The 18,351-nt window shown below is 42.0% G+C and overlaps 1 protein-coding gene across 1 annotated transcript in view; it reads left to right on the top strand.

The window, feature by feature from the left end:
- The first annotated feature begins 917 nt into the window (after positions 1 to 917).
- Positions 918 to 18,351, top strand: part of NME8 (NME/NM23 family member 8) — a 51,868-nt gene continuing 34,434 nt past the window's right edge. Inside the window, exons 1-5 of the mRNA XM_004606961.2 lie at positions 918 to 950; positions 1,045 to 1,105; positions 1,242 to 1,348; positions 12,106 to 12,177; positions 16,935 to 17,051. Of these exons, the coding sequence (XP_004607018.2) occupies positions 918 to 950; positions 1,045 to 1,105; positions 1,242 to 1,348; positions 12,106 to 12,177; positions 16,935 to 17,051 (390 nt within the window). The remainder of the gene's footprint in view (positions 951 to 1,044; positions 1,106 to 1,241; positions 1,349 to 12,105; positions 12,178 to 16,934; positions 17,052 to 18,351) is intronic.

Genomic DNA, 18,351 nt, shown 5'->3' on the forward strand with positions numbered 1-18,351 from the left:
ACCCGGCCCCTTCCCCCTGTCCCATCTCATCGCGCCCCTCCCCCTGTAGATTGCAGACTACTAGCCATGAAGAAAGACCAGGGAGCCAGGGGGTGGGAAAGACTGAACGAACGAGCTCTTGGCCACAGGGGTTGAGCGACCTGAGGAGGGGTGGTGGGCTGAGAGGGTGCAATGCACTGAAGGAGAGGTGCAATGCACTGAGGGAGGGGTGCAGTGTACTGTGGCAGGGGTTGTGGTGCACTGAGGGGTGCAGTGCACTGTGAAAAGGGTGCAGTGCACTGTGGGAGGGGTTGCGGTGCACTGAGGGAGGAATGCAGTGCAGACCCGGGGGTGCAGGATCCGGGCTATGCCCCTCTGCCAGCCACCGTCAGGTATGCGCTGCGGGGTTGCGCCGTTGTCGGGCACCCACCAAGGGCTCGGGCTTGCGGCTCGCGACCAGGCTCGAGGGTAGCGCAGGAGAAGGCAGGAAACGTTGGCCCCCTCCCGCCGCCTGGCTTCTCGGTGGGGGACCCGTGTGGGCAGAGGGCACCAGGGCCTGATCCCAAGTCGGCCTGCGGGTACCAGATCCTCACCGCTCGCTGCAGCCTTGCCGGGAGGAGGGTGTGTTTTCGGCGGGGTCGGCCGCCTTCGGGGTCCCAGGGTTAGGCAGTGCTCATCATCCCGAGGAGCAGTTACCGAGGTGCCGCCTGTGAGCCCACAGGGACCGGAGCAGTTCATAGGCAGGCCCTGTGCCCCAGAGCAGGGTCTCGCGAGGGCTGCCGAGAGATGCCCCCTGCCCAGGCCCGGGGGGTCCCCCACACCAGGAGGGGGGAGGGCACAGCTCCCGTGGTAGACGCAGTGCACCAAGATGTGGATCCGGTGCAGAATACTTCGTTTTTCTCCTAAGTTCTATTCTTTTCTTATGTGCTAGTGGATAAATGGCAGGCAGAAAGCGAGAAATCCAGCTACAGGTGGGCATGACTTCATTCTGCATTCGCGCCTTGGCACCCTGGCACACGGAGACAGATCTCAGCCCCCACCTCCCCCTCCCCGCGTTTTTTGCAGACTGTCGTCAATAGCCAAGCCCAGTGGGATGAGATGCTGCTGCAGAACAAGGGGCTGACAGGTATGGGGCCTCCCCTGCAAGACGTCTTGGGGCCCCTCACAGCTGAGCCCGCTTTGCCCTTGCCCCTCCCTGCCTTTAAAATAAGCTGCTATTGTCCGTATGACAAGATCTCCAATTAATTATTGTTGTCTTCTAGTGATTGATGTTTACCAAGCCTGGTGTGGACCGTGCAAGGCAATGCAAACTTTATTCCGAAAACTGAAAAACGAGCTGAATGAAGACGAATTACTGCATTTTGTTGTAGTAAGGATTGCCTTTCCATTAAACTACCGTTGTCTTGTTACGTTATGTGTTTAAGGTATTCTCTTAAGAACCATCTTGATTTTAGACTGTCAGCAATTTAAAATAGATGTTGACTTGGCAGTTTTACTGTACAGTCTGGCTACTGGATCTGAGACAAAAATGATTTTTACGTCATTTCATTTCAATAACTTACCATAATAAAAATGGATAGAAAAGGGGAAATTAGCACCTCTCTTTCTTTATAGCTCAACACTTTTTCAGTGTATACTCCTTAGATCAAGGGTCACAAACACGGCTTTTCTGTATTATGTAACACCCTAAGTATTTTGACAGTTTGCAGATCCTGGGTTCCTGGTTGATTTCCCCTGTCCTGATTGTCCTGCAGATGTGTGGAATCAGCGTGGGAACAGCTCCAGGCAATGTGTGTGGTGTGGCATTTGGTGGAGGATGAGAAGGGTGAGAAAGGAGAATCCTACTATGATTTGTCAGGCACCAGAGTCAGCGTAGCGGAGGGCTGCATGAGGATAGAGGTCATGAACAAATGTGTTGATATTTTAAAGTGCCTCTGAGTGACAGGGTTAGAACAGTGCTCTGTTCACACATGTCCTGTAGAGAATCATTGCCTCTCCTCCACCCCCCAAATGAACAAGGCTCCCACCCTTGCCCCATGACCCCTCTAGTGACCCCCTTCCTTCTTCCTTCTCTCCCTCTTAAGATCCTTTTTCTTTTAATTTTTTGTTAATATATCAGCATGAGGTACAGTTACAGATTTACAAACTTTCGTGCTTGTGTTTCAGTCATACAATGGTTGAGTCCCCATCCCTCCACCAGTGCCCATTCTCCACCACCAATGGTCCCAGCATCCCTCCCACCCCTCCCACCCCGTCCCCCTACCCCACCCCGCCTCTGTGGCAGGGCATTCCCTTTTGCTCTCTCTATCCTTTTGGGTGTTGTGGTTTGCAGTAGAGGTATTAAGTGGCCATCATTTTCTGTCTATAGTCTACTTTCAGCATCCATCTCCCTCCCGAGCAGGCCCTTCTAGCACCCTTTACTTGATGGACCCTTCTCTATCTGAGCTGCCTTTTCCCCCAGCATGCGAGGTTAAGATCATTTCTGTATTCCAAATCTAAGATATTGTTGTCACTGGATACTTCTCATTCCTTGCTTTGTGTGGGGCCAGGGGTGCCTCCCAAGTGGTGCTCAGGAGGTCTTGCTGATCTATGGGTGATCTGAAGAGCTGAGCCAGAGCTTCTGTGTCAGGGTCCAAGGATGCAATCCAGGCAGGCCTGCGTTCTCATGTCCACTCAGGTGGTGTTCCGCAGCCCTTCAGAGCTGCCCTGCCATGCTCTGAAAAAATAACATCATCATCACCATCCCATTGATTGTTGATTTTCTCGAGTGGTCTCAGTAATGTCTCCATTTGTCCTAGCCCTGAGATTTTAGAAGACTCTCTTTACTCGTCCTTCCCAATGATGCTGCATTGGAAGCTCTTTCAGGGTCAGGGAATGAGACCCATCATTGTTACTGGTTTTGGCATGTGAATACGCCATGGGGAGTTTTGCAGCCTCTCCCATGTGTGCAGAAAACTCTCAGTAGCTTGCCAGGTTCTCCGAAGGGGGAGAATTAGGCTATAAGATGTATAGTCTCTGGATGGTGACCATTGATGAGATTACATGGCACCAGGGGCAGATTCTGAGTGTGACTGCTTAGCTACTGGAAAATGGGGCATCTGGGCAGAAGAGGCCCAGTCCCGATTCGAGCAGGCTTGGAGATCTCAGCCCTGGGTCCCACACAACTAGGTTCCTCTGCCGGTTCCTTCATGTATGAGGCTCTTCTGAACATGTGGAGAAGGGCCTTGAGCATGTCTGTGGCTGGGTTCCGGAGGTCTTCGGCTGCTGGCGCTCTGCTCCGGGCCAGGAGGAAACTCAACCTACCTCCTCCGGAAAAAATAGCATATTGATGCAAACTGTTACAAATCACCAAATATCCCCCTTCACGTAATGGAGGGGCGCCCTCTACTGGATATTTTACTTTCCACAGTTAACTTCAGAAAAGGACCTTCCTAATCTCAAAAGCAAAGAAAGATAAATGTGACTGCATTAAAGGAAGAAGCTCTGAACTTCAAAGAAATGATGGCCAGAAAATAAATATAGCCCACAGAATTGAAAAATATTTACCCAACATTTATCTGATAGCAGTTAATATCCAAGACATATAAGGCACTGGTAGAACTTACAAGGAAAAACCTCCAACCCCATCCAAAAATGGAGAGAAGCGATAAACAAAAACCAACCTCAAAGAAGAAATAAAAATGACCGAAAACACATGAAAAAGAGCTCTACATAACTATTATCAGGGAGATGCAAATCAAAACAACAATCAGATATCTTCCTGTGCCACATAGACTGGCACACATCAAAAAGAACAAGAACAACCAGTGCTAGCATGGATGCAGAAAGAAAGGGACTCTGATTCACTACTGGTGATAATGCCAATTGGCTCCATCCTTTCTGAAATATAATGTGGATATTATTCTAAAAACTAAAAATTGAGTTTCTGTACAACCCAGTAATACACCTGGGAATATACTCCAGTAGTAGCCCAAGAACACACAGGAGAAAGCCATCTAAACTTCTATGTTCATTGCAACACTATTCATAACAGCCAGAATCTGGGAACAACTCAAGTACTCAAGAACAAGAACAGAGAAGTAGATTAAAAAAAAACTACAGCATATCTACACAGGAACTCTACATATCAGTTAGAAAAAAATGAAGTCATGGAATTTGCTTATACATATCTTTGTGTAACATAGAACATGGAGAGCATCACCCTGAGTGTAATGAGTCAGAGGAAGAGGGACAAACATAGAATTATTTCACTTATTTGCAGGATATTTAAAATTAATATATGAATAATACCCAAATGACAGTGGAAATAAGAGCCAGGAGAACTGTTCCATGGGAGGAAGCTTGCCATGAAGGGAGAAAGGAGTGCAGTTAGGGTAGAAAAGGGGACACTATGGAAATGATAGTTGGAAATGGTCCCTCTGGACAAGAACTGAGTGCTGAAAGGCATGATACCCTTTCAGTAATAGTATTGTGAACTACATTGCTTAAGAGGAAAATGTGTGTGTGTGTCAGAGAGAGAGAGAGAGAGAAAGAGAGAGAGAGAGAGAGAGAGAGAGAGAGAGAGAGAGAGAGAGAGAGAGAGAGAGTCCACCATGAAGGGAAACTGGGGACATTGGTGGAGGAAATGTGTGCTGGCTAAGAGATGGGTATTGGAACATTGTATGACTGAAACTGAATCATAAACAATTTATTAACTGTATATCTAATAGTGATTCATTAAAAAATTAAATAGTAAATAATTGTGAGTTCAAGATGTGTGTGTGTGTGTGAGAGACGCTTGTATTCAGAGACTGAGATTCACCTCCCTGGCCTCCCCAGTAGAGGAACAGAGAAACGAGAGATGGGGACCACAGACGGTCAAAATAGCCCATTTAATGCAGCGCTGTTAGCATACCTATAGCATATTTGGGGGGGGTTGAGATATAGGATGGCATCTAGGTGTGATTGGTTATTTACAGAGGTAAAGCATTTCAATAGGGAGTCAATTCTCAGACAGACATTGTCCCTAGGGTCTTCTATATTGCTTTTTCTCTTTCCCTTTAGTTGTACATAAAAATTAAGTTTACTTCTTATTAATACTTGCAGCTAGCTGGATAAACACAGTAAGAGATATAGATTCCAGAACTAATTATTTGGCTCTGAGGGCAAGTCTGCTGGGTTTCACCATAAATCCCAGACTAGGTCCTCAGGCTAGGTCAACTTCTGCTTTCCCATGGGGGTCCTGTCTCTTAAGTCAAAACAGCTTGCATCAAGACCATGCTTTTATGCATTCTAGACTGTCCCATTTCAATGCCGTGGTAGCTTTGCCACCCGTTTTGCCACTCGCCCTGGGTCTATCTAAGGCCCAGGGTTGGACCTCTCTTTATGGGGTGTTAGGAACTATGGCAACAGATACCTGAGTTAAGTAATTATGACAGATGTCCAGGAGTAGATATATCAACTCCCAAATATTAGGAGCATAGCATTAATGGTCTTTCTGTGTTTAAGCAAAGAACATTGCTTAGGTCGAGAGAACAGATGTCCAGGAAAAAAATATTATGTAGAGTCAAATGACTCCCAGGTTTCAAAAGCATAGCATTTACTATTGTCTTCCTGTGCCCATACAAAAGGACATGGCTTTGAATAAACTATGCAAAGGACTCAAGGAGAAGAGAAAAACAATATTTACAAGTCAACGGAGCACAAAGAAAAAAGTTACAATTAAGCAAAGAGGAAAGGGAGTACTGTGATGGAAACAACCCAATAAACCTAAACTACCTGAGGCTATGTTATCCTACATCTCTCCCTTTTTCCTTTTACAAAAACACAAACTTTGAAAATGAGAAACAATTCCAAATCACAACATAATTCCAAATCACAACACAGTCCTATTAGTTGTACTAAGATTTCAGTCCGACCCTGGACCCAGAGCAGTGCTTGTAGTAAAGCGTCCAATTGTCCTGCACTGTCCAGGGGTGATGAGAGTCACCAATGAGAGTCATTTAGTCCTGTTCTGAAGAAATGAAGTGTTTGGATCAAAACTGAAGAGTGAAGAGTTGTTCCTGTAACAACATCAGTAGTGGTTGCAGCAATGAGTCCCAGAAGAGCAGCTATTAGGAGTCCAATAAATTTCAGGAAGCACTGGATCAGTCAAGGAGCACTGGAACAGGAGCATCACAATTTTTGGCAGGAGTACTTCATCAGGGCAATGCAGCCATTCTCTGGTCAGTTTCATTGGCAGTCATAGATGTGCAACCTAGCTTATGTTTGAGAAAAAAACACTTTTTTTAAGTTATCAGAGGCTTTGACAGTTGGGGTTTGGTCACCATGCTTGTGGATAAAGAGACAGAGGGAACTCCAATACGAATGGATATCCTAGAGAGAGATGAAAAGGTGTTCCTGTTAAAAGTCATTCCTTTCTCCTTCAGGAACTTTTGAATTCCAAGGAAAGGGTAAAAGTAAAGTACTGTTAATTCAAAATACGGAGGCCTGGTGTTGTCCAATCCACTACCTGTAAAAGAGGGGTATATTCTTAATGTGAACTCATGAAATGTTAAAGGGGCTAGAGCCTTTGCTTCAGGTCCTCTGATGCTGGCTCCTCTTCTTTCCTTGTAACTTCCAGCTGAAATCAGTCTGGTGATGGCCTGGAACTGGAATTTGAAGAGTTGTGAGACTTTGGCAGTCTGAAATCCAAATCAGGTGGATGAATTAAATTTCTGATGAGACATAATGGGACCCAAAATTTCTCAGTGGGGTTATCATCTGTTGAAACAAAAGCATAGCCTTTTCCTTGAATGAGGAATTTCCCTGCTACATTCGATTGAGAACATACCTCCTTTTTGTCTTTGATTTATCATTCCATATGTCCATATATTTGAATATGGAGAAGTGGTGGTCTTAAAGCAGCAGTGTTCCCCATTAAAAAGGGGTTATAGTAACTGTATCAGGGCAGGAAATATCCAAGGCTGCGCTTCCTGCTGTCACTGGCTGCAACAATTCTACTGATTGGAGCTCTGAAACTCCACATTGAGGAGAGGGGCTACAACTGGGAACATCCCCTGATTTGGTGGGGCCTGGGGCTGGCCCCCTTGCAAGTTTCCCGAATTGGGGTCACCCACTTCATCAAAATTGAAGCGACAATCTTCAGCCCAATGATTTCCCCTCTTATACCGGGGACAGGGCCCGGGAGGTGCAAGTCTGGCTCTGCAGTCTCTGGCCTAGTTGTTTCCCTTTTTACACCTATGACAGTGCCCCAGACGTGCTCTCACAGTAGCACGGGTTGGGGGAGCCCTGCAATCTTTACAAAAGTGGCCTGGTTCTTCACAATAAAAACAACTTTTCTGAGCTAGTCTCTGTAAGGCATAGACCTCAGCAGGCTTCATGTGCACCTTATGTTTAACAGAACCAACATCCCTGCATGCTTTCAAGTACCCCATTATGTTTTCCTTCTCTTTAACTGGGCACAGAACAGTCTGGCAATCCTCACTAGCATTTTCAAAGGCCAATTGTTTAGTCAAAAGCTCCTGAGTTTTCTTGCCTTTAACCTGCCTTTCAATGGCTTCCATTAACCTTCCTATGAAATCTGCATAAGCTTCTGAGGCCCTCTGGACAATCTTTGTAAGACTTCCCTTAAATTCTCATCTGCATCAACCTTCTCCCACACATACAGGGCTTCGTCATGGTCATGGACATGAGCAAAAACAGCACGGGGCAAGGTGACTTGCCTTTTTGGATCATGCCATTTCTCTTCACCTATTAACATCTCATAAATCAATTTAATCCCTGAAAATTTTTGTCCAACATCGCCTAGGCCCTGAAGCTTTGCTTTGGCCTCATCACTGAGCCACATCCTCCACTGCAAGTACTGAGGAGAGCTTAAGCACCTCTTAGTGACCATGTGAAAATCTTGATGTATCCAATAAGCCTTTTTACTCCAGTAGTAAGATACTCCCTACAGTACAGAGATGTAGGCCCATATGAGGCACAGGCCTTTTTGAAATGACTGAGAGAATCCATTCTTAACCTGCGATAAGATGGAGGCTTCTTCTTCTCAGCCTGGACTGGGTGATTGGGAGCATGTCCCAAGCAGTCTGAGTCACTCTTGAACTCAGAATCTGATGAAGTAGCAGCAGACTCATAATCTGCATCACTTTCATCTGATGCACTGGAAGTGGAGCTATATTCACCAGCCTCAGAAATATTTTTGCTATGAAAACCCTTTTGAGACTTAGGTACGAGAGGAGCTGTGGCTGTATTGTGAGGAACTGGCCCAGAACAGACCACAGGAATCAATTTAGCTTTCTCAAGACTCTTTCTACAGGAGCCCGCATTACAGAATAACTTGATTTTCTGCCCCTGAGCAAGGAATTCGGATACAGGCGCCCTGGGTGGCAAGAAGGGTGGTGGTCAGACCAGATAACCAGATGCTTCTCACAAGACTCATATCACAAGACCCATATCACAAGACCCATATCACAAGACCCAGGACTGCCCCCAGAACCGGGACATTCCTGAATATTGGCACGAATACTGATCTCTAAAACCATAGGCTAAGGAGTGATGTCATTTTAAATGGATTGGTTAAGAAAGTTTGTAATATTACAAATCTATTGGCTATGAAATGCACGGGCTCTGCTGTAATGGCTGGGGAAGGCCTATATTAGGTCTCCTTTGGAGAAGCTTGGGGTCTTTTGCCCAACCTGCTGGACCTGCATGTCCGCATATCCACGTAGGCAGCTGGACCCTGGCTAGCCAGTCTTACAATAAACCCTGCTTGCTGTTTGCAGTCTCTGGAGTCTCTTTGTTGTTATAGGGAGATCTCGATCCACGCCCTAACAGTATTATTCCTAATATTCTCCTCCTCATCAACTGTGCTTTTCCAAAACAGGAGAATTAAATTAACAATCTCCTATGTAATCCAGAATTTCACGGGGATCTTAGTCCCTTCCTTAGATGCCTTATAGACATTTTTCTTAACTTTTTTCCAAATCTTGGTTTCTGGAGTCCCTTCATCTGGGAACCATGGCTTTACCTCATAAACTACTTTAAAGCAGGACTGGAACTAGTCTCTGGAAATGCAGTGTTCTGGATCCCCGGTTCTTCAGGAGAGATACTGAATCAAATCCATAAATGGCTTGGCACGTTCAGTCTGGCTCGAGAAACTATGAAAGAACTTGGGAAGGCCCAGAGTCTGCCCCCATCTTTGTGGGGGATTGCTGCTAGGATTCTAACTCCCAGCATACTAAAAAATCCTGTTCTCCCACCCACTTTCTAGAGTGGGGATGCACGAACACTATTCGTACCTTTAGTTGGTAGTTTGTGCCTGCTCCAGAGAAGCCAGCGTTTATTCCATTCTCTCCATGTGCCTGTTTCAGTCCCTCTGAGCCCCTCATTCTTCCATCCTCTCTGGATTCTCCTCCTCTTCTCACTAGTCTCTCTCACCCTTACTTGTCTCTCTGGGCCCTAGTCATACCCAGCAAAATCAACATAAGAAAGCCCTTCCTGAGGGCCCACCAGGTTCAAAGGAAACACCACCTAGAGGCATTCCCCTCCTGCTAGCATCTTAATTAACATCTCAATATTAGTTATTTTTGTATGGGCACAATAAGAGATACATTGGGGCTTGTAGGGCAGCTCAGCAGGGAACATCTTGCCACAGACTCAGACTACAGCACTCAGGCCAGATTAATCATTCCTAATCCTAGCAGGGTCTGAATCTAGTTATTACTTTTTGGATCATGACAGCATTTGTCCACAACCAAGCTCTTAACTTGTAGTTAAGCATTAGGCATTTTGGCCAGGCCCATCTCGATGCCAGGGTAGCACATATCTCACTGCTTGTCCTAGGTTCATCCCATCCCTCCTCGGGACCCTGCCTTGGGGGTGCTAGGAAGTAAGGGCAGCTGAGGCTTAAGTCAAGAGAACAGATGCCCAGGAGGAAAATATCATGTAGATTCAAATGACTCCCAGGTTAGGAAAGCATAGCATTTACTACTGTCTTCCTGTGCCCATAAAAAGGACATGGCTCTGAATAAACTATGCAAAGGACTCAAGGAGAAGAGAAAAACAATACTTACAAGTCAGCAGAGCACAAAGAAAGAAGTTACAAATAAGCACAGAGGAAAGGGAGCACTGTGATGGGAACAACCCAATAAACCAAAACTACCTGAGGCTATGTTATTCTACAATTTCTTTATAATAAAATATGAAAAGCTATAAGGGGAAAATAGAAAAGCAAGTAATTCACTACAAATACAAAATAAATTCACTACAAATACAGAGTCACTGGGTTTGACTTAGTAACTAACACAAAGGATGGTGGAGGAGAATGGGCACTGGTAGAGGGATGGGGAAACGATCATTGTATGACTGAAAAGCAAACACGAAAGTTCATAAGTTTGTAACTGTACCTCACGGTGATTCACTAATAAAATTCTTTTTAAAAAAGAAAAGAGAAAGAAGAAGAAGAAAGGGGCCAGAGAAATAGGACGGTGGATAGAGCATTTGCCTTTCGAACAGTCAGCCAGGTTCCATCACCTGACACCACAAATGGTCTCCAGATTTTTGACAGAAGTGCTCCCTGAGTGCAGAGCCAGGAGTAAGACCAGACGTCAGCTTGGAGGGCCTACTACCACTACCAAAAATAGATGGAATGTTAGGGCGAGGATCGAGATCTCCCTATAACGACAAAGAGACTCCAGAGACTGCAAACAGCAAGCAGGGTTTATTGTAAGACTGGCTAGCCAGGGTCCAGCCGCCTACACGGACACGCAGGTCCAGCAGGTTGGGCAAAAGACCCCGAGCTTCTCCAAAGGAGACCTTATATAGGCCTTCTCCGGCCATTACAGCAGAGCCCGCGCATTTCATAGCCAATAGATTTGTAATATTACAAACTTTCTTAACCAATCCATTTAAAATGACATCACTCCTTAGCCTATGGTTTTAGAGATCAGTATTCGCGCTAATATTCAGGAATGTCCCGGTTCTTGGGACAGTCCTGGGTCTTGTGATATGGGTCTTGTGATATGGGTCTTGTTATCTGGTCTGACCACCACCCTTCTTGTGACCCAGGGTGCCTGTATCTAAATTCCTTGCTCAGGGACAGATAGACAAGTTATTCTACAATGTGGGCTCCTGTAAAAAGAGTCTTAAGAAAGCTAAATAGATTCCTGTGGTCTGTCCTGGGCCAGTTCCTCACAGGAGAAAGAAAATTATGTAGGCTTCTGCATGCTTAAAAAGAGGGGTGGGTAATTATATAATCCCTGACAAAATCTGCTCATGTTCCCTCTGTGTCCCCCTCCCCCTACTCAGAACATTCTTCACACCTGTTGAAAAGATTCCAGAAATCCCTGTTTGAAAACAATTGCTATAGGTGACAAAACCTAACTGTTTAAGAAAACAGGATCTCATTCTGAGAGCTGGACCAAGGGGGAAAGAACACATGATAACTTATTATATTTGCTAACAATTTAGGGAAATGTGCAATTCGTGAAGAAAACCCTAAAACAATCAAAAGTATATCTGATTTTTAAAAAATCGACCTGCAAGTTCATTTAGCTAAACTATTTATACTCCTCTTTTATGGAGAGTCACAGCTGAAGACATCACAGGGGAAGAGATGACACAAGAAGATGGTTCTGAAATGTGCAGTAGGGCACAGAAGCCTCTTTCCAACTGTGGAGAGAAAGCTAACCCATGAAACTGGAGGGCAATATGAAATGGGCACCAGAACCCCTGGGGGCCCAGTAAAGTGCTCCATTGAGCAGGTGAAGATTTGAAGCAAGTCGGAGCTAGACAAACCTCTTGAAAGGATGCTTGAGCAAGATTGGAAAAGTCAAAGCAGAAGCAGGCAATGAGAATGATGATACATAGTATCATCTTTACATGACAAATAGATGGGATTAGCTGAAGGTTGGGTACCAGAAAACCAAAACTGAGAGAAGAAAATTTAAAATCAAATTACTTAGGGCTGAAAATGCCGGAATATGCAGTTTGACTGTTAAAACAGCTATGACATATTCAGAAAGTGTATATAGAAATGTAGGTATAAAAATAAATACATTATATATCCATGTTTTGAACACAATACAGCAAATGACTTTTGATTATAGTTTATTCTTGTAAGAAGTATTTGTGTGTTTTTTTCAGGCTGAGGCTGACAACATTGTGACTTTGCAATCATTTAAAGATAAGTGTGAACCTGTTTTTCTCTTTTGTGTTGTAAGTATGATAATAGTTATCTCAAATATTTTCTTATTATTAGCACAGATTCTAATTTACAGTTAATGAGCAAGTAACCTTGCAAAGTTATCATGGCACATTTTTCTGGTAATAGAAAATAAAGAATATTTTTTGCCTTTTTATTTTTTCTTTAAATATATTTCATAATATGACCTTTAGGAGTTTCTTATGGATTAGTGAACTTTCACATGCAGGATTATGGATTTACATACACTGAATCGACTAAGAAAAATTTTCAAAAATAGTATAGATGTGTGCACTAAATTATTTATAGGAATGGAAAATTGGAAATTTTCTCACTACTCCCCAACATTTACTTATATATAAAATATATGTATGATTACTATTTTGCAATATGTATTTCTTTTATTTTTATATATACAAACACACAAAAAGAGACCATGAGAGATGTTTGGGCTAAAATGATAGTCTTTCTGGAGTGTGTTTATTGTTTAATTTACTATTATGTCCTTCTTTTACTGAGACATTGTTATAACACTGGTTATGGTTTAGCAGTACAGGCTTACACTTCTTCAAGTGTATGAAACCTCCCACACCAGCACCAAAATACTGGTTCCTCTGCAGCACAGGCTGTTGGAAATGCTTTACTCTTTGGGTGTGTGTGGAGAGGATGTATGTTTTAGGGGCTCTTCTACATGCATTTCTATGTTTTACAAATATTCTGTGACTAACATCCAGATTTAATAATAATAGGGTACAAGTACTATTTTCTACAACAATGATATAAGTATGTGTTGACTTATATGCCAAAAAAACAGCGATGACAGAGCTAACGAACTGAAATACTAAGTAATTTCACAGCGAAGGTTTAGACTGTTTCTCTGCTTCTGGATATCTCAGTCATGCCTTGAGCTTTGAAATCACTATGTTAAACTCTTACTGGGTACACCTTTATGCTTCTGCCAAACAAAATTCTTGGAACTATATCAAGGAATCAAATTACTGGATTAACTGAATAGTTCATTGGAGATCTTGCTCTAATTGAATATGTTGGATTTGATGATCAGGTGAGAGAGCAAATGGCTCTTTCTGTTTAGTGGAAATATTTTTAGTTTTGTAGAAATCAAGTCTCTGCAGTCATCACCCTGCCAGGTCAGTTGCATCTGATCAGTAGACCCATGCCTTCTTTCCTTAAATAGCTCAGATGTCCAGCTCAAAGGACCATGCTGGCAGTCAGTGCCTGTGGTAGAAGTCCACCTTTCCACCCAGCTATACTAGTACATTCTTAGCACAGCGGGTCAGGCGTTTGCCTTGCACATGGCAGACCTGGGTTCCATTCCTCCGTCCCTCTCGGAGAGCTCAACAAGCTACCAAGAGTATCCTGCCTGCACGGCAGAGCATGGCAAGCTCCCTGTGGCATATTTGATATGCCAAAAACAGTAACAAGTCTCACAATGGAGACATTACCGGTGCCTGCTCGAACAAATTGATGAACAACAGGACATTCTTATAATGTTCAAATTTTTCTTTTCATAATCTAATTCTACAAATCTTCCCCTATCAAGTCCTTTTAGTGTGTGACATCTGCATCTGATATTAACATTTGACAGATAGATACACTAAGATCTTTAACCATGGTTCTCAGTTTTGCTCAATTTTGTGACTTAAAATATATATAGTAAACAATTCTTCTGTTGTCCAATAGAGGCAACAATTTTCTCAGATTATTGTGCCTGAGGCCAGGAGTAGTACCTTTTTTTTTTTTCTTATTTATTGTTTTTCTTTTCCTTATTTATTTCTTCAGAAACTTTCTTTTCCTAGCTCCTTAGAGGGACACACAACGCGGCTCTTACTTACTTACTACTTAATTAATTACTCTTAGTTACTATCCATTACATCATTTCTATAGCTGACTAAGTATTTTGACATGTAACTCAAAGTTCTCATTGCAAAAGTTTTGACATACTGAAACTTCATTACCATGTTAGTAATCCACATAACCAAATTCACAATTCATTCAATACCCGGGTTTTCAATTCCTTACCTTCTAAATGAAAATGAATTTAGTTTTGTTTTAGGGTTTTTTTATTGTTTGGGAGCCACACCTAGTGATGCTTGGGGCTTACTCTTGACCCTACACTCAGTAATTAGTGGTGGTGCTAGGGAACCGTATTTGGTGCCTGGGATGGAATTGACTGAATGAAAGGCTAGTGCCTTACCCTCTGGACAACATTGTTACAGATAAATTTCTTAGAAGAGTTTCATACTCCATTTGCTTATGTTCCATCAACTCCTCAGCGCATTTAGTCTATCGTTTGTTTAATTAACACACCAAATTCGCAGTTGTTAAGATATTCAATTACTAGTCTGTTGCTAAGTATAATGGACGTGTTTAGGACTCAGCATTGTGCTCCTCTCAGTTTCTAAAATAGTGAATATGCCTTCTTTCTTGAAATATTATGGGATTTTGGGGGGAGGTGATTTTTTTAACTTGAATTAATTTTTGCACTCATAGATGTTACTCCTCTCTCCATCTCTTTTGCAGGTATACCCTTTTTTATTCAATGACTAAATAACTGAAGTTATTAACTTCAGTCTTTATAATGATAGTCTCCTCAGAATATTTCAATTACACACACAATTTTGTCACCAATTATATGTCAATAGCAACTTTTTATCATCAACTAGCTTTGAATTTAGGCTTCTGCTGTACATAACCCTTTGTTTCAAACTTTTTCACAACAAAGTAATCCAACACTAGACATACACCAGCTCCTCAGGAAATGTGATCTTTTAGTATTACCTCATTCAATGAAAATCATTTTAATTTGTCATTTTATTTCAAGGCCACAGAGGTAATAATACAGTCACTGTCACTGTCACTGTCATCCTGTTGCTCATCTTAATGAATCGTTTTTCCCATGTCATACCCACCCCCACTCCATAACAGTATTTGGATATGTTAGTTTCACCACTCACATCTTTCTCACATTTATCTCTCTATTTTTTTGCATTTCTACTATCATTGCCATATACTGAATATCTCTCACATCTTGCCCAAATGCTTTAAATTTGTTTACAAATATTGTCTGTTGCTTGATAGTGCCAATCCCCTTTCTCCACATGGTAAGTGAAATGATCTTTACAAACAACAGTTTTAATCATGCTCATGACTGCATTTAATCATGGCAAAGATCTCCTACTGCACCAGGGTAAGGGCTGCTTCTTTGACTACAAAGACCCTGTACTATCTACAAAGCCACCCTCTCTGGGGGAAGTTCATCTACTACAATGCATTCCATCATTTGCAGCTTGCGTTTTCAATGGCTATATCTGTTTTCTGTGCCAGGCTGTTTTCACTCGGGGCCCCCCAGAGTGGGCAGGGGCAGGTGAGAATCCTCCCTGCCCCAAGAGACCCAGCTTCAGCAGCCGACCTCCACTACCCAACCACTGCCACGCTACAGGCCACTTTCTGGGCTGACACATTATAAAGACACTTCCTACCCATTTTCCATAATTACCATACCATATCTGATGGAGTTCAGACAGTAGGCAACAAGTCATAGAGAGTAATATATATATATATACACATATATATGTTACATATGTATACATATATACCTCTTGGAAAGCCTGGCAAGCTAATGAGAGTATCCTGCCCACATGCGCAGAGCCTGGCAAGCTACCTGTGGTGTATTTGATATGCCAAAAACATATAGGTCTCATTCCCCTGACTCTGAAAGAGCCTCTAACCGTTGGAAAAGACGAGTAAGGAGAGGCTGCTAAAATCTCAGGCTGGAAGGAATAGAGACATAGAGACGTTACTGGTGCCTGCTCTAGTAAATCAACAAACAACAGGATGACAGTGATACAGAGATATCTCTTTTCTAAGAATCTTTTCACCTCTGTTCCCTTCGCCCAAAATATTTAATCTGTTTTCCATTTTTTCCTTGTCTGTATCCTCCTCACCTTCCACCTCCTTTTTTGGTCTTGTAATTTTCTATCTAGACTTCACATTTTGAATAAAGAATACTTCCCTCACATTGGTGTCTTTACTGATCTCTTTGTTTCGGGTAAATCATTGTAGATGGTCTAGGAACATGCTGCTCTCTTGGTGTTACTTGACATGCTTATTGTTTCACATGTGTTTGTGATTGTTATGGTAGGCATTTGGGGGAGGAAAGGGCTACCCATTGGTGCTTACAGCTTACACTGGTTCCTAGTTCAAGGATCACTCTGACGATGCTTGGGGAAATTTAATGTGGTGCCAAGGACCAAAACCTGGTACGGTCACATGCAAAGCAAGTGGGTTCCTTAACCCCTGTACTATCCGCCCAGTATCATTGGTAGAATTCTTTGAAAAAGTTTAAATAGACCAGATCTATTATTCTCTACCATTTAGCATTATGTTGGTATGGTACAAATAAACTGGTGTTTAGTAAAGATGTTGAAAGATGAACAAAAAGGTCAGTGTCAAAGGTAATTAGGAGGGGTAGGGATGAAATGTCTATACAGAACTTTTGAAATGTTATGTGAGGTGTCTTGTCTTTGGTTGAAGAAAAACAGACAAGTTGGAAATATAGCTACAAGATCTGTGTTTATAAAACAGGTATATTTTCATATCAGTTAAGTTTTATTTAAGAATGGCTAATCAGTATAGTTAAAAAGGATTGAAGGAGGTTCAACATAGAAAGGGGTGATTGTTCAGTTGAAGAGTTAGTTCTTAATTTGTCTTGAAGTTGAAAATTTAATTAATGCTTTCTTTTCCCTTATAGAATGGGAAAATAGTGGAAAAGGTCAAGGGAGCTAATGCACCACTTGTTAATAAAAAAATTCTTAGATTGGTCGAAGAGGAGAGAAAAATTATGCAAGGTGAAATGGGCCGCCCTCAGGTACTTGGATTACTATTTTATTTATTTTAATTTATTATGCTTTGTGTTGTTTTTCTAAAGCATTTTCCTTAATTTTATAACTTGACAATTTGCTAAGTTCTTAAATGATGGAAATTTACAAGGAATATTTTTACATTAATCATAAAAGTTATATAAGCTTTGTCTGAGCAAGTACACTTTATTTATTTATTTATTTATTTATTTATTTATTTATTTATTTATTTATTGCTTTTTGGGTCACACCCGGCGGTGCACAGGGGTTACTCTTGGCTCTGCACTCAGGAATTACTCCTGGTGGTGCTCGGGAATCAAATAAAATATGGGGTGCTGGGAATCAAATAAAAGTCGGTTGTGTGCAAGGCAATAGTCCCACCCACTGTGTTATCACTTCAGCCCCTGAGCAAGCACACTTTAATAATTTTCCTCTGAGCAAAAATGTTTATTACCCATGGTCTATGTAAAGAATTTGGAGTCAAACAATGGTAAACAACAGTGAAGGATTATCTGTAATTTAAGCCACAAATTATAAAATGCTACACAGTGGAATGTCCTTAATGTATTCTAATTCAGTATTTATTGTAGCAAGACATTGACAAATGGAGAAAGTACATTTTAGTGGATTATTTAGAATATGAAATCTGTGTTAATGTGTGAAGTGTATCACTTCTGTAGTATCATACTAGTACCACACCCTCTGTGACATCCCCTACTAGGACCACTTTAACAAAATAGACAGAGCATAGATATAATTGCATAAGAAAATAAGTCACTTATGAAAGTGATCAGAAATGCAGGTAGGTTAAAAACAGGAACAATTGATGTTACTGAAACACTTAGATCAAACAATAGCAAAAAAGTAAGAGCATAACTTTAATTAAAGTAGAAATTAGTCAGGAAATAGTGAGAAATAGAAAGCATGAAAAATATAGCATAGGGTTTTAATTAATATTTATTACAAATATGTTCCAGTTTGCCTTGACTATAAGAAAGGATGAAGTCATGCAATTTACCACTATGTGTAAAGAACCATAGAGTATCATACTAACTGATATCAATTAGAAGGAAAGGTACAGATAAAGGATGATCTGTTTCATATGTGGGATATAAAGAAACGTAGTATGGGAATTACAGAAAGTCAAAGATAACGTAACTTGAGAACTATTTAGCAGAACTGAGCTTACCAAACTGCAGGGGTGGAGGAAATAATTGGGAGTCGACAGAGAAGAAGGTGGATGGAAGTAGACAGTCCGGTAAAAGGTGTGGTGTTGGAATTTTTATGCTTAAAACACTATCATTAATG

Source organism: Sorex araneus, chromosome 1, assembly GCF_027595985.1.
Source record: "Sorex araneus isolate mSorAra2 chromosome 1, mSorAra2.pri, whole genome shotgun sequence".
NCBI lineage: Eukaryota > Metazoa > Chordata > Mammalia > Eulipotyphla > Soricidae > Sorex > Sorex araneus.